The sequence below is a fragment of the Crocodylus siamensis genome, chromosome 9 (assembly GCF_052110815.1).
Source record: "Crocodylus siamensis isolate JL-2025a chromosome 9, ASM5211081v1, whole genome shotgun sequence".
Lineage (NCBI taxonomy): Eukaryota > Metazoa > Chordata > Crocodylia > Crocodylidae > Crocodylus > Crocodylus siamensis.
The window spans coordinates 68,165,428-68,186,474 of NC_143403.1; the positions used below are offsets into that span (position 1 = coordinate 68,165,428).

Genomic DNA, 21,047 nt, shown 5'->3' on the forward strand with positions numbered 1-21,047 from the left:
GCAGAAATGTCAGAGTGGCGTTATGCCTGAGCAGTTTGCCGCGGTCTCCTGTGACATTTGGGGATGCGGTTGGCGTAGCACCAGCCAAGGCTGGGGTGCAGCAGGTGAAGGGGGAGAGGAAGGGCTTTGGATGGTTTCCTTGCGTGATTAATTGCCTGCGTCCAAACTCCCTGGTGCGCGAGCATGAAAAGTACGTGCAGATCACCTCGCGCTTCAGCGAGCGGGGCTCTCGTACCAGAGGCAGGCCGCATAATGACACCGCTCACGCCGCCACCCAGGACACAACTCCCGAGGAGTTCAGCTCCACTCGCTCAGCCCCGGTCCTCTGCAGGTTCACCAGGGTAGGGGCAAATGCATGCAAACCGAAGACTCGGTTGAACCAGAGGCAAGCTATCCGTCTCATCAGAGCTGCAGACTGTTTCACATTAATAATGGAAGTGGATGCACTCGGGGCGAGGTTCTGGCCAGATACACTGTGCATTTCCATCCTGCCTAACGGCTGCGAAGTCCGTGCCTGTCATCCTCGAGTGACTGCCTTCCATTGATTTATTGCAAGTAAATAAATGTTGGGGCAGCTTGAAATTCCTGTTGGGTTTGGGGCGTTCTTTGGCTGAGGAAGTGGAATACATGAGATCTGGATACTTCAGATCTACAGGTCTGTCCATTATTGATACGACCTGAAAGCTCAGGGTGGTGCATACTAGACCTGGGTGTCAAGAGGCACTGTGCACCTCCACTCCAGTATACCCAGAGGAAGAGGGTGGCCCTTAAACTGGAGCAACTTGAGCCTCACTCTCTGCAGTATAGTGAGCGAGTTGTGAGGGTCCTCAGCTCTTGCTGGTGTTGTTTCAGTAGCCCCAGGGAGGAGCACAGGCCACGCTGCTGAGGTCTGCAGCTTGCTTTCAGTATTCCCACTTCACGCCCAAAGAAATAACCCACTCCCTGCACATGTGCCTTTCCGAAACACCTCCTTGCCCACTCTGTTGCCCTGTTGGCACCTAGGGCCATACAGTTTCAGCTTGGGATGAAGCCGTTTTCAGTGGACAATCTGGGGTGGGAAATTTCTTTTCTGGCTGGCTCATAGGAAGCAAAACAGAACGGTTTTCAAGGCCATGGCTACTGCCGTGGAGCCCTTCCTAGCTGCAGGGCAGTGGAGAATGGGAAGTCAGGCTGTCAGCAAACTCAATGACAGCATAGGGCTACGAGCAGGGAGGTTGGACTCGCACGGGGTCTTCTCGGAGAGTTGAAGTCACCGGAGATTCCCCGAAACAGGCTGGATGGGATTGGATAACAATGTGGCGGGGTGGGAAAGGTCAGGCGAGAGGTTTTAATTATTCTGCTGGATCTCGTGGCAGACAGATTGTTCCCACCTGGTTGTTTTGAAACCCACTGTCCGAGTTCCTGGAATCATGATTCAGTCCCCTGGTTTAAAGCCGAGGATCCATGTTTGATGTGTGGCATCCAGCCTACAGCATGAATTGTGCCCCAGCAGAGAAGAGACCAGAACTGCTCCCTGTTCTGGATGAGGCCTGGGCTGCACAGGAACCCCCACTAGTGCTCTGCTCGGTCCAAAAAACTACTTGAGGTCTACAGGACATCCTCCAACCTCCAGGCAGGTGGAAATTGTAGATAGGGGACAATTGCCTCTGCCAGCCGGGAGAAGAAGGTAGTCTGTGTCAGACAAAGTGGAAATGGGGAATATTGAGAGGTTCTTCATTTTCTCTGTAAGTATATGGGCTCAAGTGGGGGGAAGGCCAATGCACAACACAACTGAGCTAGGATAGGAGGGACATCTGAAGAGCAGAAGTTTGTTCCAACTGAAATTTAAGAAAGGTGTGTTTAGAGGAGATGGCCTGGAGTTGCTGGTTCTTAGTTGAACATATCACTTCAGCCTTTGGGAGTTGGGAGATTCAGCAGTTTTGCCTTGTTTCCTTCACCACATGGTCCTGTCTTTCTGGGCACCAGAGTTCCCATGCCAAACCTGCAGCAAAAAGCCTGGCTGGGGCAGTGGGACGGGGGGAAATGACCCGTGATGTGCCCTGAGCAAGTTCCCCCTCCTTCGGGCTCAATTCCTGCTGTCCACATCCTGCGGCATGCCTCCCAGAGCTGCTAAGATGACTCCTCTGTAACTGGGAAGAGAGTTTGGCCTCGTTGAGGCAGCTGGATACGTTTGCCATCTCAGGGAGGTAGATTCCTTCATTTTTCCGCCGTTGTCTACTGTAAAGCAAGGGCTGTAGATGCTGAGTCTCACTTTGGTTTCCTTTCAGCTGCGGTAAACAACAGCTCGGATACCGAGAGCATTCCCTCGCCCAGGCCCGACGCCAAGGAGAGTGGTGAGAACGGGCCAAAGCCGGCACCCGGGCCTGGGAGCGACTCCAGCACGGAACCGGCCGTCACGATGGAGGAGGCTCCTGCCACCACCGCTGCCACTGCAGACGCCACTCCTGCTGCTGCCAGCACCCCTCAGCCTCCGGAAGCAGTCGCCGAGCAGGCCAGCGATGAGGAGAAGCCACAGGAGGAACTGGTGGTGGACGTGGTGAAAACAGAGGAGCCAGAGGAGAAGCCAAGTGAGGAGCCCTGCAAGAGCGAGATCAAAAAGGAGGAGAGCGAGGACTGTCAGGAGAAAGACAAGGGGGACGACAAGAAACAGGAGAGTAGCAGCAGCAATGGGGGCATGGCAGGAGCAGAGGGGACCCCCAAGGCTGAGAAGAAGGAGAGCCACAAAACGGGCAAAGCCTCCGGGATCAATCCGGACAGCGACTCGAGTGCCACTTGCAGCGCAGACGAGATGGACGAGCAGGATACCGTGGACAAGAACAGGTGAGAGAGGATGCTGGGGCGGCGGGGGTGAAGACATGGCTTGACAAAGGCAACGGGTCACTTCACAGAGCCCCGGAGGTTGCATGGTCTGCTCGTCTCGTAGCGGGGAGGCCAGGCCTGAGGTTCAGGGTGGGGCAATTGCAGCCGTGCCCAGGGAAGAGAGGCTCTTCTTTGTACCCCTGCGCACCAGGATCAGAAACGCATGGTCGCTGAGACCTGTCTTAGGAAGTATCTGTTATTGGCCCTGCTGGAGGCAGGAGATGAGGCTGGTTCACTTGGGGCTGGTCAGCTTCCATGTGGCCACTGTCTGCTCTTGGTTTTTAAGATAAGAGGTCTGGTTCTGCCCTCTCCCTCAGGCAGAGGAGGTCCTGCCCTGCCAGGACTCACGAGACCTTTCCTGAAGCATGCTACCACTTGGGATGAGTGAGGGGGAAGGAAACTATGCTGTAACGTCCAGAGCAGGGGTTAGGGACTGTTCCCAGCCTGGCCGACCCTAAGCACGCTTCTCCGTGTTTCTTTTTCCCTCCCGTCTGTGATGTGATAAAAACATCACTTGCCTCCCTTACAGTGACACCACCCATCTTCATGAGCAAATGGTTTGGAAGCAGTTGGGGACCCTGGTGCGAAACATGCTCTAGAAGCAGAATGTATTATTATAAAAATAAATGATAAAAATGGAGATGAAATTTTAAGCATAGGTAAATGGTAGAGCTGTGTATCACTGGGTGAATTCACTGACCCAGTCAGTCTCTTCCATCTCTACTATCACAGCTGTTTTTATGGAACCGGCTCTCACGTAATGTAGGTGAATGCCTTGTCTCTTTGACTCCTGTGTTGGCAGTGGCCTACCGAAGGGTGGTGGCGCGGAGGAGACCTTGCCTGCTCCTAACAGACCCAAGATCAATGGGCACGGTTTGGGTGAATGCCATGGTCCCTGATTGGGAAATGGCAATGTGCTTTATTGATCTGATGAGGAAAACTGTCTGGGAGAGATCTGATTTATGGGTCATTGCATAGGCTCGATTTCAGCAAGTGCCAGCTGGATCCATGTTGGTGAGCACACTCATTAAATGGCAACCAACCACTTGCAGGAAAAAGGTTGGTTCAGGGTCTTAGTTAATGCAGGCTGGGGCGTGAGCTGTTCCTCATCTGGGAAAGTCACCCGAGAGGTGATGCAAACATACAGACATTGATGATCCAGGGGGTAACTCCATGCCCGCTCCTAGGGGAATAGAACAAGTCACCGGACACCACAAAGCACAGCTCTCAGCCACGCGTGGTTTTGGATGCATCTCTTGGATTTCCGTCACGAGGTTGGGAGCACAAAGGCATGTCTCCCCACGCTGGCATCCTGGTCCCCCGGGTACAAACCCTGCAGGGGAGTTAGAATTAGCATCAGGGTCCTGGGGAACGAGCAGGCTAGACCATGTCCCCTTCTGCCTTCCCCACCAGCCAGCAGATCCCGTCTTCCCCACGCAGGGATTTCATGAGCACCGGCTCTGCTTCCCCTAGCAGCGGTCGGTGCTGTGAGGTGAGTGGGAAGCATCCGTCCCTCCACCCTTGTTTGGGGAGCAGGGCGCGGTTTTGGGAATGGGAGAGCCTTCACTCCCCACCCAGGCACTGAGCCAGTTTGAGGGAGCAAAGGCAGGTGTCCCAGTTCCCTGCCTCAAACTGGTTTGTGGGGGAGTGAAAAGCAGTTTGGCAGCCGGAGCTGGCTGAGAAGGAAGCACGCACTTCAGAGCCAGGAAGCTGGCCCAGAGAGCTCATCCCAGCCGGCGCAAAAAATGGGAAGGTGCTGGGTTATGCCCAACGACCCTCCCTCGTAAGCCCATCCCCGGAGCGCTCCCACGAGAGCCGGGCAGGCACTTCAGACTTCAGCACAGTGAGGTCATTAGCGAGCATTTGCAAGCACAGTTAGCATAATAGCATCCTTAATTCTGTTTGCGCTTCCTGTGGGAATAACTCAAGTCTACCAGGAGCCTCCTAATACGTGGGGCTGGGAGCAAGTCCTGGCAAGACCTTGGCTGCTGCTCTCAGCTGCGCCAAGGCCGGCCCCGCTCTCCAGAGGCGCAGGCTTGTTTCAGTGCACGATCCCTCCTCCTGGCAGTGAAAGGAGGCCAGCCCTTGGGCTCTTCCCAGACCAAATAAATCCCCCTGCAAGAAAGGGTGAAGGCAGCGGGAATGCTGCCTCCAGTTAAACGTTAACCAGGCTTCGAGCAGCAGCAGCAAAAGGGCTTCACCCTTCTGCAAGCAGCTCCAAGTCAGGCTCCCCGCAGCGTCAGCACATATCTGCCTTGTCAAACAAATACCAGCGCTCAGGGACGTTAAACATTAAACAGGCTTCCCCCTGCACCTGGTGCCTCTCCTCACCGCCGCACCGTGCTGGTGGGGGGGACGGGACCGCTGCAGGGTGTTTGGGCAGGAGAGGTTCCCGTCGTTGCCAACCAGCCAGCTCGGGCAGGCTGGCAGCGTGGCCGGGGCAGCACGGGCTGGGAGTGCTTCTCGGGCACCTCCCAGCCGCCTGGCTAGCTGATTTAAAGCCACCTCCGGCACGTCTGCCCGAGCTGTGGTCCCAGCAGCGACTGCATGGTAGACAAACCCTAAAAACAGCTTGGGCCCCTTCCAAGAAGACTTTAAAGCAGAAAAAAGAGTGACAAGAGTGTCCACGTGCAGGTTATCGTGCTATAACCACAGCAGTTCAGACCGACACCTTCACTTATCCCTGCTTTAAGGTGTTGGTCTAAGGACACAGGCAGACGAGGCTCGTTGGGTAGATGTGGTATCTTTTATTAGACCAACTAGCTAGTTGGAAAATGGTTCTTTGCACGCTTTTGGGCACAAATGCCCTTCTTCAGGCATAAGGGAAGACTTTCCCTATGCCCGAACAAGGAGGTTTGTGCCCGAAAGCTTGCAAAGAACAACTTTTCCAACTTGAGTTGGTCTAATAAAAGATATCACTTTTACCCAGAGAGCCTTGTCCTAACTTAACATTCCTGTGTCGATCTGCCGTCATGCCACGACTGCAGACTGATGAAGCACCTGTTTATCTTATCTAGGTGCAAGGTGCCCGCGTGTGTGAACACCTTGGGCCAGGTCCCGGGCTTGGACGCGGGGAGCTGTTTTCTCTCTCCCTTGCTCTCTGCCCCACTTGCAAGTGCCTTGAGTCCCTGGAAATGGGCTGTTTTGCCTCAGGTGGCGGGGGAGGAAGGTTTGCAGGCCAGGCTGGGAAGAGTGATGCTCAGGGACAGCTGCGCTGGCTTCCCTCCATCTTCCGGCAGGTTGTGCTGGGGAGTGCCAGGCCAGGGCTCCCATAATCACAGCTTTAACTCTTCAGCGTTAAAAATAAAGATAATTGCCTTCATGGACGGGAGGTGGGGGAGGAGACCGCGAGCAATGCCAGGGCTAAAGTTCATGCGGCGGTCACCCCGCATGTAAATGGTTGTGTGAGGCTGCATGGGTTTCACTACCACAATGTTGCAGCCAAAGTGAAGCGAATCAGCCGTGCGGCACGCTTCCAGCGCTCGAGCTGATCCCGCACTACAGGGCACTTTCTTCCGCTCCACCGCAGCTCTGCAGGGAACCGCATCTCCAGTCCCGTGCCTGCAGGGCCCTGCATCACCAGCCAAGGCTCAGCTTGCATGAAGTGGATCTTACTTGCCCCAACACACGGATGAGCAGAAGGCAGGGGACAGTTGCACCTTAAAGACGAACCATTCCTTGAATTTAGACTGATGGGGCTAAACACCTCTCTGCACATGGGCGCGCACATGGGTGAGCAATCTGGGTTGTTCCCAGGTGAGCCCATCCCATGTCCCTGGGGCTATCCCACATCATGCGTGCGTAGTTCAGGGCCACCCTCTAATCTCGTTTCACTTGTCAGGCAGCAGATCCCTATGGTCTCTCTCTCTCTCCCTCTCTCTCCTTTGGGGCTCGGCTGCCAGCATTGAGCCTGGGAAACCCGGAGTCAAAAATGCGTGGGTTAGCATTGTGGCGGCATAATGCTGCGTCCGCACACACGCAGGTCGGAAGCAAACATCTGTTTGTGTGCAAGGGGTGCCAGGTGGCCCCGGCAAAGTGATTCCTGCTGCTTTCCCGGCCAGCAGAGCTGCACATGGGAGGATTAATTTCAGGTGGTCGGTCGCAGCTTCTGCCGTCCACGTCCATTGTAACAATATTCGTTATAATTGGCTTCTTAAATGGGAGCCTCTCCAAGTGCGTCACAAACCCCAGGGGATTTAGCTGCACGGCGCCTCGGCAAGGCTGTGCCTAAAGTTCGGCTTTGAAAGTTGTCAGGGCTGCAGGGCCAACCCCTCAGCTGGCGTAAACTGGCTCGAACCGGCGTAACTCGCTGCTTCACACCAGATGAGGGGCTGGCCTGGGGCCCGCTTGTTGACGGGAGCCAGAGGGTGCTCTGCGTTTCAGAAACTAGCCGCGTAGCACCGCATCCAGGGAGGTCACTCGCACAGGGAAGCAATCCCGAACGCTAGCAACGCTGCCAGGATCGGGGCCCGTCTTGCATGAAGCCACTCCCGGCGCAGCTGGAGACCGTGCCTGGGCCGCGTCCCAAGCCCTTAGCCACTCGGACGCGGGGAGCCCCCCCGCCTCCGGCGCTGCGCCCACTGGTTACGGGGCCGCGCTCAGGCCTGGGGCTTTGACCCGTTACCTGCTTGGCGAGGTCCGTGCGTAGCAGGAATTGGCCGCGCCGCTCGCTGGAAGCCGGGTGCGCGCGGCAGCCCCGGGGAGCCGAGCGGGCGGGATGCTGGCAGCGCTGCCGCGTCTGCAAGCCAGGTCCACGCAGAAAGAAAGAGAACCTGTTTTTTTCTTTGCTGCGAGACGTGTGCAGGGCGTTTGGGTTTTGTTTCGAGCCGAACCAGAGGGCCGCGCTTTCGGAAGGGACCCGCTGTTTGCATCCTCCCCCTCCCCAGGCCCGATTTCTCAGGACATGGGCTTGGCCCCTCCTGAAAAGCGCACGCCTTTGAGGCCTCTCCGATTGCAGCCCAGAAGTGGAGGCGCCCGGGTCACTAGTCCCTTGCACGGCTAGGCCTCAGTTTACGAGCTGGCCCCCGGCGCTGGATCCCCTTGTCCCCTGGCTCCGTGCGTCAGCAGGTTCGCACGGCCACGGCAGCTCGCATCCCTCTTGGGTGCTGCATCCCTTTGAATTTCCACAACAGTGGAGCATCTAGCTTTTTATAAACCACAGCTGGCAGATGCTGCGCATTTATACACAGAATGGCTCTGATTAGCTCCCCCTCTTCTGGTTTCCTCCTGGGCATTTATTCAGAGCACTCCTGAGTCAGACCACTGGGGTGAATCCAGCGCGGCGCAGGGAGGGGACGGCAGCTTGCCTCTCCCTCCTCCTCACCGCCGTATCCTGGAGGAGGAGGACGGGGCAGGGAGAGAGCAGCGATGCAGGGGAGGGTTGGGGCAGGGGGAGGGGGATGGGATCCCGACGCAGGAGATGGATTTATTCCCCTCACATGGCCTGGCCACACTTGTTTATTCATCCAAGGGTGAACACAGGATGACCTTGAAATTTATAGGCTGAAAAGAGCAGAGAAATAACAGCTAAAATAAACAGAGCGAGCTGTAAACCCTAAAACTATGGGCCGCCTCCAGCAGCTAGGAGGTGGGAGATGAGCGGTGCTGGGCGAGACGCAGAGGCGGTCTGAGACAAGGCCCGGGAGCCAGGAGCACCCGCGCTCCGGGTTTGGTCCGCCTGAAACACGGGGGCGATGCTCCTTGCCCCCTCCAGGTAGGCTGGAGGGCACGTGGAAGTGACTGGCCCGGAGGAAGGGCGGCCAGCAAGCGCCTCTGCCACATCCCGCTGCCGTGGCAGGGGATGGAGTCGGCCCCGTTGCTTGTGCCGCGTTGCGTGTGTAAGAGGTGTGCTGCGGGGAGCCCAGCCTGGCCCCCAGCCCGCAGACGGCGAGGGTGCCAGCAGTTGCAGATCCCCCACCAGTGTCCTGGGCGCTACTACAGACAGGTGGTGAAGCAGCTCCTTGAGGAGGGCGGTCCTGTGGGGCCGGGGAGCAGCATGCTGGGCCGAACCCTGCGCACGCAGAGCAAGCCGCGGGAGGGGGACAGGGCGCTAGGGGCACAGGCCGGGAAGGGAGGACCCGGGGCTTTGTCACAAGCGGAGCAAGGCTTGTGCCGCTGCCCGGTGGGTGGCCAAGGGCACTCAGGGATGCTCCCGCGCCTTTGGCCCTTCGGCACCTGGTGCCTCCCTGCCCCGCGTTTTGCATCACGGCAGCACAGCTGTGGCAGGGCCACGCAGAGCAGCTCTGCAGTGGGGGCCGCCATCTGCCAGACCCGCTCCGCCCGCCAGGTCGCTGTTCCCAGCCGGCCCCTGTGGCAGCCCAGGTGCACCAACCTGGGGATGAGCCAGCAGCCTGAAGGTTAAGACATGGTGCCAGAGAGCCAGGATGGGTCCGCTGAGGCCTGCAGGGAGGGGGAGCTCACTCAGACACATGGGATCAATCTGTAGTGGGACTCCGGCCAACGCGCGTGCTGAGACGTGCTAGCTCGCGGACACATGCTCGCATGGGGAGCTGCTTGTTATTTCCATTGCTTAGCTCCTTTATTCTCTATCGCTCTCGCTCTTTGTTAGGGAGAGCAGGCGGGAACCATCCCACTCGGCCCGCTGTGCAGTGTTTTACTCCCCTCCCCCCCTCGCCGTTTTGCTTGTGATTCTTACCCGTCGGCTGCAACGTAGCCTAACCAGGATCGGGCCAATAGCCGCTGGGTCGTCCACCTCCGGACCCAGCCCTGAATCCCATCCACAGCCACCTCCTTATCTTCCAAAACATTCCCAAACCTTCCCTGCCATGCCAGAGCCCTTCAGCTCTCTCACCACTGGGCTGCCTCGAATCCAGATGCAAACTTCTGCTTTCCCAGTGCACCAGGCCTTGCTGGAAGAGACTCCCACATGCCCGGGACTGGCTCTGATTGCAAGCACACTGGTAGCAGCCCAGTGGGCTGGCATTGGCATTGCACTGATGACCAGTACTAGGAGTCCGACTCAACGTCTAATGGGGCTTATGTGCTGGCTCTGCTTCTCCCCTGCACGTAGACCTCAGGTACTGCAATGGCTTAGCTAGAGTTACCCCTGCTTTGCACCGCAATGAGTGAGCCAGGTACTGCTCTTCTTCCTCCTGCACCGGGTCTCCTGGTCGCATCAGCAAGGAGTTGGCCCACTCTCCCTACGCTGTCCGTAATAGCTGCATCCGATGGCAAGGGAGCTCTGCCTGTTGCAAGCTGTGCTGTACTGTATAAACTGCACTGTACAATTAAATATCGGTATAATTTAGGTGTATCCAGGCTAGGGCTTTCACAGGGTAGTAGCTAGCAAGGAGCGATGTCTTGCATGGGTTCTTGTTCACAGGAGGATGGTCCACAACGTGTGCTTATGACCTCTCACAGACAAAAGCCAAGTGAGGTCCACGTTCCCTAAATACCATTATCCCTTTGCGGAGCAAGGCCAACTGTGTCTCCTTGAACCAGCGTTGCAGACCTTTCTGAGCGCTGAACGCTGAGCAGCCTTGCAATGCCTGGGCAGCCCTACGATGTACCTTGTCCAAGCAATGGCCCCCATCTTGGTTGTCACACCAGGGACCTCCAGCGGCAAAAGCCCGACTGCTGCAGCTTTAGTGCCAGGCCCCAGCAGAGAGGCCAGCAACTTGCACGGGCCAGGACGTTACGCTGGCAGGGATGGACCAACGCGGAGCATGGCAACAGGGTTCTTCTCCGGTGGGGAAGGTGACCTCTAGGCTTGACATCTAAGAAGGAAACAAGATCATAAACTTGCAGGGCAGACTGGGCAGGCAGTGGAGTGTGATCGAACATGGAGTTTGTAAATAAAATGGCTCGGGATGACATCTGTGTTTGTGCATAGGCTGCTGTCTCCAAGGCCCAGCCTCCTGAACGCTGCCAACGACGCGCGGCTGAACTCTTCGCCTCAGAAGCCGTTGGACCTGAAGCAGCTGAAGCAGAGAGCTGCTGCGATCCCCCCCATTGTAAGTACCCACTACAGAGCAGGCGCCTGCTCCAGCAGAACTCCTGCTTCCCCTCCAGGCTTTATGGCCTCTTGCTTGGTTTTATTTCCTTTGAGGGGGGAACCCAGCAGAAGCTGCCTCGTGCGTGCTTCCATGCGTGTGCAAAGGGCATGGGTGGACCTACACATAGGTGTGCAGCTGTTCCCATACATCTGTGTGCAGATCCACGAGAGGGGGGCGTGGCACTTTTTTGCCCATGCGGGCCCTATGCACGTGGGTTTGATGACGTGCATCTGCGTGTGGCCACGGTCACACGTGGGCATCTCCCCTGGCCTGTGTTGTGTGTGCTCATGTGTGAGCAGCTGCAGGGGTGGGTGTGTTGGTGTGCTGTGTGTTTCCTTCGGTTGTAAGGCATGCAGGGTGATGCGGAGCCAGGAACGTGTCAAGTGCTCCCGTATGCAGTTCCTTCCTGGTTTCCTGAAAGCAGTTTTCCCTTGGAGATGTTCAAGTGCATCTTGAGCATTTTTTCGAAGCCATCAGAAGGTCTGGACAGAGAGAGCTAGTCACGGCCCCCTCCAGCTTGAAAAAGCACACTTGTCTGCAGTGCTTTTTTGTAGCTTAAAGGCTCTTAAGGGCCAAATTACGATCACGGCTACACCAGTGCAAGTCCAGAGTAATGCATCAACATTACACCCGAAAGCAGTCTCATTATTTCTTGGATCTGGGGCTGGGGGAGTGGGGTTTGCAGAATGGGGGGGAAGCCGCAGGCACTGATTTAATGTCTAATATTTTGCGGGTTCGAAACGGATGTTTCAGGGGAAAAGTTCACGTCATCCTTCCAAACATCTGTTCTGTGACTGCAGATCCCTCCATCCTACTGAAACCTCTCTGTTCCCGAAAGCTACAATTCCTTGGCCATAGATTACATTCCTCAGACAAGGCAAATCTGAGGTTCCCTCGTAGCGTTTCCAAAACAGATTGATAGCCTTGTGGCAAAAGATAAACACACTGCATCACCCTGTCTTGTTTGCTTCCTGTGCGAGGGAAAGCAGTGGGTTGCTGAGGGACCCTGGGAGCAGAGCATAAGGTATTCAGCTGAGTGGCTGCAGGGCTGAGGCAGAGCCTCCTCAGAAAGACGCTGAGGTCTTGGGTTTTTTTGGAGCAAAGCCTCCTTGGAGACTCGGCTCGGAAAGTGAAGAGCAGATGGTACAACATGTCCCTTTTCTCCTCTCCCTGCCTCTGCTCCCCCTGCAGATTTCGGAGGGTTTCCCGGAAGGGGTGTTGCAGAGTGGAAGCCTGAAGTCTCAGGTGCCTCCCCATGCTTTGGCCCTGTACCAGCAGCAGATAACGAAAGCGCACGAGTCCTCCCGGGAGGAAGTGGCCCAGAGCAAGCCACCCCAGTCACTGCCGCCACAGCAGCAACCTGAAAAGGAGCCACTGCAGCCCAGCAGTAGCCCCAGAGGGAAGAGCAGGAGTCCTGCAGTTGGTGACAAAGAAGGTGAGTGGGTATGTGCAAGTGGGAGGGAAGGAGACGGCTCTTTGTCCTCTGCAGCTTTCAACCTAGCAGACTCCTAATAGCATCTCGGAGCAGAACCAGGCAGGCATAGCTAATTCACCTTGTTCTTTTAGAAAGTACATCAGGTCGCACTGAACCTACAACAAATCCAGGAACAGCGTCAACCTCTGAGGGTGCAAAGTTTGCCTTCATTAACGTTCCCGCCATTCATTACAAGGCTGGAGGGCCTGGTGCTGCGCCAGGGCATCAGGTTCAGCTGTTCTTTGCTACCTGGCTTTTGCTTTTTATAAAGAATGCTTTTAATGCTCAGCAGGGACCATTATTTCATTTACAATCAATGCTAATGCTGCAGCTTGGAAGCCAAAGCTTCCTGTAAAGATGCTTGATGCCTTTGCCTTGGAATAGCTCTGCTGCAGCCTGGCTGCCTAATGAGCAGTTCTGAGCTCCCTGCCGGCGGAGCCGCGTCAGCGGCATTAGGCTGAGCGCTTGGGGATCGCGGTTGAGGAGAGTTGGGAACTCTTGATGGTGTTGTCCGGTAAATGCATTTTTATTTCCAATGTCAAAGTCAATTTCTGTTGAAAGTCTGCGTGCTGGCCCCCTGACTGGCTGGCGCTTTTAAAACACCTGTGTTTTTACAAGAGGAATCTGGCTTAATTGGTCCTAGGGCTTTTATCATAAAAGTTTGGATCTTGAATGCAGTTTAAATAGAGGCCACTCATCTCATGGACAGCAGGACTTGTGGGTAGTGATATGTGGCATGGCAGAGAGAGGCACTGCTGCCATCACTGGAGCACCCATGGGTCCCCTGAGGAGCAGAACTCACGGCTTGTGGTTTCAAGCTACAGGAGCTAAGGAGGAGCGTTCCTCTAGCTGCCAGGTGCTGGTAACTTCTTCCCACCTCGTCGCAAGCAGGTGAATGTCGAAGCAGCTCTGAGGCACCGTCCACCTAGGATTGCACAGGTGCTGCTCTCGTCTTCATCCGGAGGGACAGCGGCTGTCTCCGTACCACGCAGAAACTGTCGCACGTGGCAAGCGGTATTTGCAGGGAACGGTTTGCCACAGGCCCTCACAAAAAGAAGGAAAAGACCCGTAATGATTAAGATTTGAGGTCAAAGTGGGAAGATATGGATCTGTCACGATTTGGCGAGCCAAGATTTTGACAAACCATTGCATTGTGTTGATCCAGCCTTGCAGGGTCGTCATGCAAGCACAACACGAACAGACCACCTCTACAAGGCAGCAAACCTCAGCTTGGCAAATGCCAGCACCATCCTTGATTTGGGGTCGGACAGACGTTTCTTGTTTGCAAAAATGAAATTTCACTTGCTCAAGCAAACAAAACGAGGGAAAAATCCACTGAGGAAAGTGAATTTGTTGGAATTTGATCTTGGTTGTTGCTAAAAAGTTGTCTGGCAGGAGCAGCGATGCTTCTGCTGTTGTCAGCCAAGAGTGCTCAGGTCTGGCCTAATTATTAGACAAGGAGCAGCATCCCTTGCTGCAAAATGCCTTACTTGCTAGAAGAAATGATTGCTGGTGCTCAGCCAGTTGGCTTCCTTGATGATAAATAACTGCATACAGGGAGCAGCCCTGTAGAGTAATTTATTGTCCTGTTGCCAAGCTGAGTGCAAGGAATATAGCTTCACCTTGAAGGAACTGGATACTCTGACATGTCTTGTGGTTGGTGCCTTTTTGGGGTGTGATGTCCAGCCCCTCCTGGCGTATGTTCTTCACTCTCGCTCCCTGGGATTCATGGCCTCAACAGGACAGTTGAGCCCCAGCTTTTTCCAGGCCACGCAAGTTTTCTGCTGCTCTTGTACTTCACTGTGTAGACGAATCATTTTGATGTAGTCTGGCTTCCATTTGAACCATGTCGCAGAGTTTGTGCTCAAGGACCTCTCCTCCGTGCTTGGAACCCCAAATGCTTCTGCTTTGAAGGTCTGCCAGTGCACTTGAGATGCCCAGTTCGCCTTTCTACCAGGTTTGCTGCTTTCCCGTAACCAGTGGAACCAACAGCAGGCAGGAGAGAGGAGCTGCTTGAAAAGCATATGGAAGTGTGCTGAAAGCAGGTTTTTAAAGATCAGGTTGCATAATAACCCTGAACTCTGCTGCCTCTCGACTCATTTGTTACCACGAAGACCTGGACTTGCAAAGCCACACTCTCTCTGTAAAGCACTGGAGTGCTGTGCCAGCATGAATAGCACCGCTTGTCTAGTGCTGGGAACCTACGTAGCTCATTGCAAATAATTAGTTATTTTAATAGCATCTCACAGGGCTCCTGCAGGGGACATGTGTACTCTATCACAGGCAGGGAAGCTGAGACTGAGAGAGGAAGTCAGTTGTCCAAACCCCAGGAAGAGGAATTGGTGTTGGAACTGCTTCTTGGCTTCCCAGTAGATGCTGTGTGATTAGGATCCCAGGTCTTTCTCACCTGTTCATAGCAGATGAGTCCCTGGGGTAGCGCCCATCTCCTCCAGAAACTTAAGGTAGGTCCCATCCACCACTGTATCAGAAGCAGAGGTTGAAATCTTGGCCTCATTTGAAGCCAGCGGGAGTTTTGTCATTGACTCCAGCCAGGCTAGGATTTCACGTAGCACCTCATGTCGGCATCTGTCCCAGAGAGAGAAAGAAACCAGCAGGAGATGTGTGAAGAAGCAAGGTGACTAGCCAGTCCCGGCAAACCTGTGAAAGGGGGTGAGGTGAGGGGATATCTCTTCCTTCCCTAGGGCCTCTACTTCAAAGTGACAGGGCGCCTATCACCTATGGACAGCCATGAAGTAACAGCCTTAAACTCAGGTGCGTGCAGTGCAGTGCAGTGCAGCAAAACCAGTGCAATGGTCTTTTCATAAGTGAGAGAGAGCCTGCGTCTGCCCTGAACAAAAGGGCTGACCTTGCAAAAGAAGATACCCTTGCTCTCCCTCCACCCCCAAAGTCATAAGACTCCTCCCCACCCCACCCCACCCCACCCCACCCCCCGATCAGTGAGGCCTTGCTTGATAAGAGAGCGTGAACTCTTGCAACTGCTCCAGAGACCAACGCATCTCATGCTGCTCTGGACCTGCTTCAAAGCAAAGTCTCACATACAAGCATAACATCCCAGCCAAGGTGTTGGCTGCCTTGCAAGCCTTTGGCTGGGGCAGTCTATCAGTTTGGAGGGCAGCCAGCGTAGCTTTGCCTCCCTCTCCTGCTCTCCCTCAACACCGGGGGCGTTCCAGTTGTGCTGCTCCAGTGTGGGGCTGAGGGAAGGCACCATGTCCATTTGGATGCTGCTGCCTGACAGATGGATCCCTTTGCTCAGTGCCACACAGCCGACAGGCGTATTCTTGGTTATCACTTGGCAGTTTTAAAGCCAGCAATATGTTTTCTATTGATTTAGTCACTCATTTCGCTCGGCCTTTCTGGGAGATTGGAAGCCAACCGCATTAATTTGGATGACGGATAATATAAACTCTGACTCCTTAGCTCCGATTTCAGGGGCTTGATAAACGGTAATAGGAGCTCCCTTCCCAGGATAAGTGCTATTTTATCAAAAGCTGGCTGAGTTATGGTTCCCCTTTAATGCAGGGGCAATAATAGACTGGCCACATTTCACCGACTCCAAAGCAGTCCGTAAGTGGGAACAGCTCCCCCGGGGGAAGGAGGAGGAGTCGCCTTTCTGAGATACGTGTGCACTTGGCTAATGGTATCTTGATGTCACCTCCGCCCAGAAGGATCCAGTGGCACGTCCCATGCTGCAGGTGTAGCACCACTGGCGTGCAGCCACTTTGGGCATGGGGCACGGCAGCTCTTCCAGGAAGCAGAGGCAAAGAAGTGGGCACTGGTGGGCAAGAACTCTCCCCTGGAAGAAGTGCTAGGCCCTCTTGAATGTCTGCAGTGTAGACTGGAGCAGGGACTTAATTCACAAGAGGTGTCTCTCGTGGTGAATGGCACGGGAGGCTCTGGTTCGTGTGCCATGAGTGAATTGGTCCTTCCAAGGTTTGAAATGGAAACGGGGAGTCCACAGTGTACTGAGTATGGAGCTGGCCACGTCCACTCTGGTATGTGGGCCTGGCATGGATCAGTGCGCAGACCTGCTGATAACAGACTCCCTGCATCACCCCGCGCAGGGCGTGAAAGCAACCTCCCAGCTCCAGAGCACACAAGCACTAACAGTGACAGTGGAGGAAAGCCTCATTACACAGGGCCTTTGGTAATCCCCTGAATCAAGGGCTTTCGTGGCGCTCCCTAGCAAAGCTTTAATCCAGGCAGGGCTAGGGTCAGGATACGTGCTAACGGCACTTCACTCTGTTGTGCAGACCTTCGGCTAGCTCGCTGGTTGGTGCATGGGAGGAAGCTGCTGCAGAGTACTCGGCGATGGTGTCCAAGCACTTCCATTTTGGACCGGAGCATTAGAGGCCTCAAGGGCATCATCATGGGGCCTGATTCTCCCTTTATCACCCAGCCCAGCGGAGGTGTGTGAAGTTGCTTATCCAGGTCATGAGGCCCTTTGGGGAGTGTTGGCTTTTAGTTTCCTTCACCAGTCTGAAAGCTGGGACAGGCCCGTGGAGCATCTCATTTGATGCCCAGGTAACACAGGCCGAGGAATGGCTGGTCAAGCCCAACAGCCGCACTTGAACTAGAAGTGACTTCTCCTGGAAGGGTGTCCAGTCTCGTCTCAGAGGCTGCCTGGATCTTTCTTGGCCTTTGACAGTCGCTCGCAAGCCACAGCTGTCCCAGGTGTTAGGAGCACATCTGGCCCAGGAAGCGGACGCTGTTATTCTGTATTTCTGCGCTGTTCCAGTGGGCAGTAAATTGCTTATGATTCACTTCTGTTTCTTCGTGGTGGGGAAGCCTTTTTGTGTGCTGCTAGCGGTGCCAAACGCACAGCCCTGAGACCGTGCTGCCATAAGCGCTCCAGAGCAGTGAGACGAATCGAGCCTTCTCCTCCTTGGCGGTTCCCTAGTTGTGAAGGCAAACCTGAAAATATGACGAGCAGGTGTAACATGGGTCCTGGACTCCATGCTGGGGTGGACGAGCAAGTTCGAGCAGGTCCTGCAGCCCTCTCGTGGTCAGCTGGTCCCAGCAGAAAGATGAATTCAAGATCTGCTTGAAACGTGCAGGAGAGGAGATGTAAAAAGGGGAGATGTAACATCTGCTTTGCTGAAGGGGCTAAAAAGGAGCTGGCAGGAAAGTTTTCCCAGGGAAGCAAAGCACACAGGCACCCGTGCAGGTTTGGCGAGGCCTGTTCTGGGCTGTTTTGCTGGAGCTTAAAACCCAGTAAGATGCAGGTACCCAAGCCCCTTAAGACAACTGGAATTTAGGTTCCCAAAGCCCTTGGGTGTTGGAGAAATGTTCCTCCCTCCCCTGCCCCAGAGCCCGGGCTGCTGCTCTGCTCTCTGCCTCTCCTCATTGCCTGGCCCTGCCTCTCCTTTCTCTTTCACCATGTGGTCCCCTCTGTCAAAGGGGCTTCCACCTCTGCCGTGCCTGTCGGAGCCATCTGCAGATGGAGGCAAGACGCAGGCTTGCTTCTTCCCTTCCTTGGCCCTGTGCTGTTGTTAAAGGCCTCGTCCTCCCCAGCTAGTTGGGGAGGGTTTTTTTTTCCACTCAAGGCAAGGGGCTGCTGGGAGTGCCCTGGCGATGCACCACGGCTCGTGAGCGCTATGCAAGCCTGTGCGTTGCTCTCAGCCTCCCTGTGGGAGACACAGGCAGAGTGCGACAGGAGGAGGTGGGGAGTCTGCTGCCCTGCTCCATGGGTGGAGCACAGAGTTACCAAGAAAAATCTGCTTGAGCAAGAAGAGCCTGGAGGAAACCGCTTACTGCATCTCTCCAAACTGCACCTCGGCTCGGCTTTCATGCCCGACTGTAAAGGTGACTTGCAACACAGCAAGGGAATATTTGCACCCTTTTTGCATCTCTGTGGTGCATGCAGAAGGCCTGAAGGTTTGGTCTGGGGTTGTTCCTTCCCTTGTGCTTGTCCACACATACGTACAGCACCTTGCAGGTAGAAATGGTCATCTCAGCTGAGGCTCTAGATGCTGCTGTAATAGAAATAAGCGTCGCCACATTTAACTTCTGCCCCTATTTCTCCCTTAGAAATAGTAAGATTATCAATGCGAGCTTGCTTTAGGTTGCAAGAGATGATGTCAGAGGTTCCAGCTAGGCAGTGTGATCTCCAGCCCTAAAGTGAAGGAAGGGGTACATGTGAAATTTCTCGCGGAGGTCTCTTTTCTTGCAGCGATGCATTAAGTGTCTGAGTAAGATGGATATTATCAAAAACACAACAGAAAGCCACAAAACAAACCACTTGTTTTGCTTCTTTTCCTCCCTCCTGCATGTTTCGATCAGTTTGAATAAAACCCAGTTTGAGATTAGTTTGCATGCTCCCTCTGACATCGGCTCTGCAGTCATCCAGAGAGCCTTTAAGAACAGCTTTGTAAATAAAACCTAGGATTTTAGCAGAAAGAAGCAAAAAAGGGGGGAAAAAAATCCACCTCACTCATCTGGAAACTCTTCGGGACCTGTTTTGTGGGTTGCTGTGAAGCGAAGCTGTTTGGTGTTTCAGGCCCTGCTAAGATGCATCCAGCACCTGCCTGTTCTCCACACTGGGTCTCTGTCCAAGAGCATGCATGGGGAGCAAGGCGCAGCATGGTTTAGCAAGCCGTTCTGTTTTCCCCTTGCAGAGAAGCCAGCCCACTTCTCCATCGCAGAGGGACAGAAGCTGGGTGGGGAACAGCCTGTAACCTCCTGCTGGCCCCCTGTGCTGTCCTTCCAAATGCCCTCCAGGGAAGTAATCAAAACTTCCCCCCAAGCTGAGCCACACCTGTTCCAGTACAACCCTCCAGGTAAGCCAGGCTCCTGTTTGGTACGTACCGAGCCCATCTGGATATGCGTGGCCACCAGAGGGTCCTTTGCTTCGCAGTTGGGGTGGCCAGGTGACCTCCTGTGCTACGTTTAGGCCTGGGCAAGGTGCAGAAATGGCCTAAGTTCAGAAGTGGCCTACAAGGCTGCTTTTCCTAGCATGGAGCAGCTTGTCCCCTCTGTGCTACAGAGGTGAAGCCTGAGAAGATCGGGATCCATGCAGCAGTGGGAAATGTTGAGCATTCATGGCTGCAGTGCCAAAGCAGCTGCATCTACAGCCCATCAGCTCTCCCAGCATGGCCCCTCTTTCATAGTTTCATAGTTGGTTGGATCGGAAGGGACCTGAGCAGATCATCAAGTCCGACCCCGTGCCCTGGGCAGGGAAGAGTACTGGGGTCAAACAACCCCAGCAAGGTGATTGTCCAGCCTTGTCTTAAAGACCCCCAGGGTAGGCACCAGCACCACTTTGCTTGGAAGTTGGTTCCAGATCCTGGCCGCCCTGACAGTGATGTAGCGCCTCCCGATGTCTAGTCTCTCTTCTCTGTCCCTGCCCCCTGTCATCTCTCCATTTAGCCAATAGATTGACCGTGTTCTTTTTCAGGGTCCTTCACGCCTTATATTTTGTGCGCAGGGCATCCAATCCCATTAAACTTACATGAGAGCTCTCGGCCTGGACTGCAAAGGCTGCCTGCTATCTCCAACCCCCCCCCTCTCATCTCATCCACTAAACACTCCTCAGTGTTGGAGAGGTCCATTGGCTCCATTTCCCAGGTAAGGGCAGAGACAAGCGTGGGCCGGGGTGGAAGGTGGTGTGGCTGTGGGTTCAGAGCTGTTTCCTGCCATGTCTCTATTATGGTTCATGGGCAGAGGGCACTGGGTAATCGCTCTCTGGAAAGACATGTGGTTGAAGGTTGCTGCCCTGAGCTGTGCCAGTACCTGCCTCGAGTGACCTCTTTGCCTTGTTTTGCAGGGGGTGCCCATTCAGCTCCATCCTCCATACAGCTCTGAGCATGCAAAGGTTCCCATTGGCTCCATCACCATGGGACTGCCCTTGATGGATCCGAAGAAGCTGGGTAAGTGGCTTGCATGCCAGTGGTCTGTTTGTCTCTTCGTGGGCTGGCTCGTGTAGGGGCTTCTCGTTCTGTGGGAACAGTCAGTGTGGCTGCTTGGTAGCTGCCCCACTCGAGTTGAGCACATGCATATAGCGGGTGCTCTTTGGGGTGGGGTGGGGCAGTGCTTTGGGAGCTGGACACCATCCAGGCAGGATGCAGAGCTTGTCAAACTCCCCCGTTTCACCCAGCCTTGATGAGCAGCGACCATATTGTCACCGCACACTGGCAGAGGTGTTAAAGTGCAAGGTAGCAGGGGCTCAGCTCACGCATTCCCGCACAAGGAGTCACTTCCAGCCTGGATGGGCTTGGTTTAGTCAAGGATGATCCTTCACCGAATTGAGCGCTGGACTAGATGTGACCTCCCAAGGTCCATTCCAGCCCTACTTTCCTATGATCCTAAGTGTCGGCAAAATTTAGTGGCATGCTCGGTGAACTTATTAGCAGGCTCAGTAGAGGCTTGAATGAATCTTCTCTCAGTTCTCACAGGTGAAGCTGTAAGCATAGAGGTGGAAGATTAATATGGGAGAAGCAAACCTTATCACTGCCAGCCCTGTGCCTGCTCTATATGCAGAGGCCTTGGCCCCCCTAGTGCTGCCCATCTAGCACCATCCAGCAGTACCAGACCTATTAGTTTAGAGACTGTGACCTTGCTGTCACAAGAGGCTGTGGTCTACAGAAGGCAAAGAGACCTGATTTTGTGCCTGTGTTGGCCCCAGTCTTGGAACAGCACAGGAACTGAGTGCAGGATTAGGCCAGTACAGAAAAGGCATTGCT

The 21,047-nt window shown here is 54.8% G+C and overlaps 1 protein-coding gene across 28 annotated transcripts in view; it reads left to right on the forward strand.

Annotated features, from left to right (window-relative positions):
• NCOR2 (nuclear receptor corepressor 2) overlaps positions 1–21,047 on the forward strand; it is a 335,757-nt gene that overhangs the window by 266,468 nt on the left and 48,242 nt on the right. For 24 of the 28 annotated variants that reach the window (XM_090062093.1, XM_090062092.1, XM_090062105.1 and 21 more), the window contains 6 exons: positions 2,268–2,820; positions 10,712–10,832; positions 12,066–12,309; positions 18,984–19,145; positions 19,763–19,932; positions 20,132–20,234. In XM_090062093.1, the coding sequence (XP_089918219.1) occupies positions 2,268–2,820; positions 10,712–10,832; positions 12,066–12,309; positions 18,984–19,145; positions 19,763–19,932; positions 20,132–20,234 (1,353 nt within the window). The remainder of the gene's footprint in view (positions 1–2,267; positions 2,821–10,711; positions 10,833–12,065; positions 12,310–18,983; positions 19,146–19,762; positions 19,933–20,131; positions 20,235–21,047) is intronic. The other 4 variants (XM_090062102.1, XM_090062113.1, XM_090062108.1 and 1 more) reach the window with 1 other exon arrangement.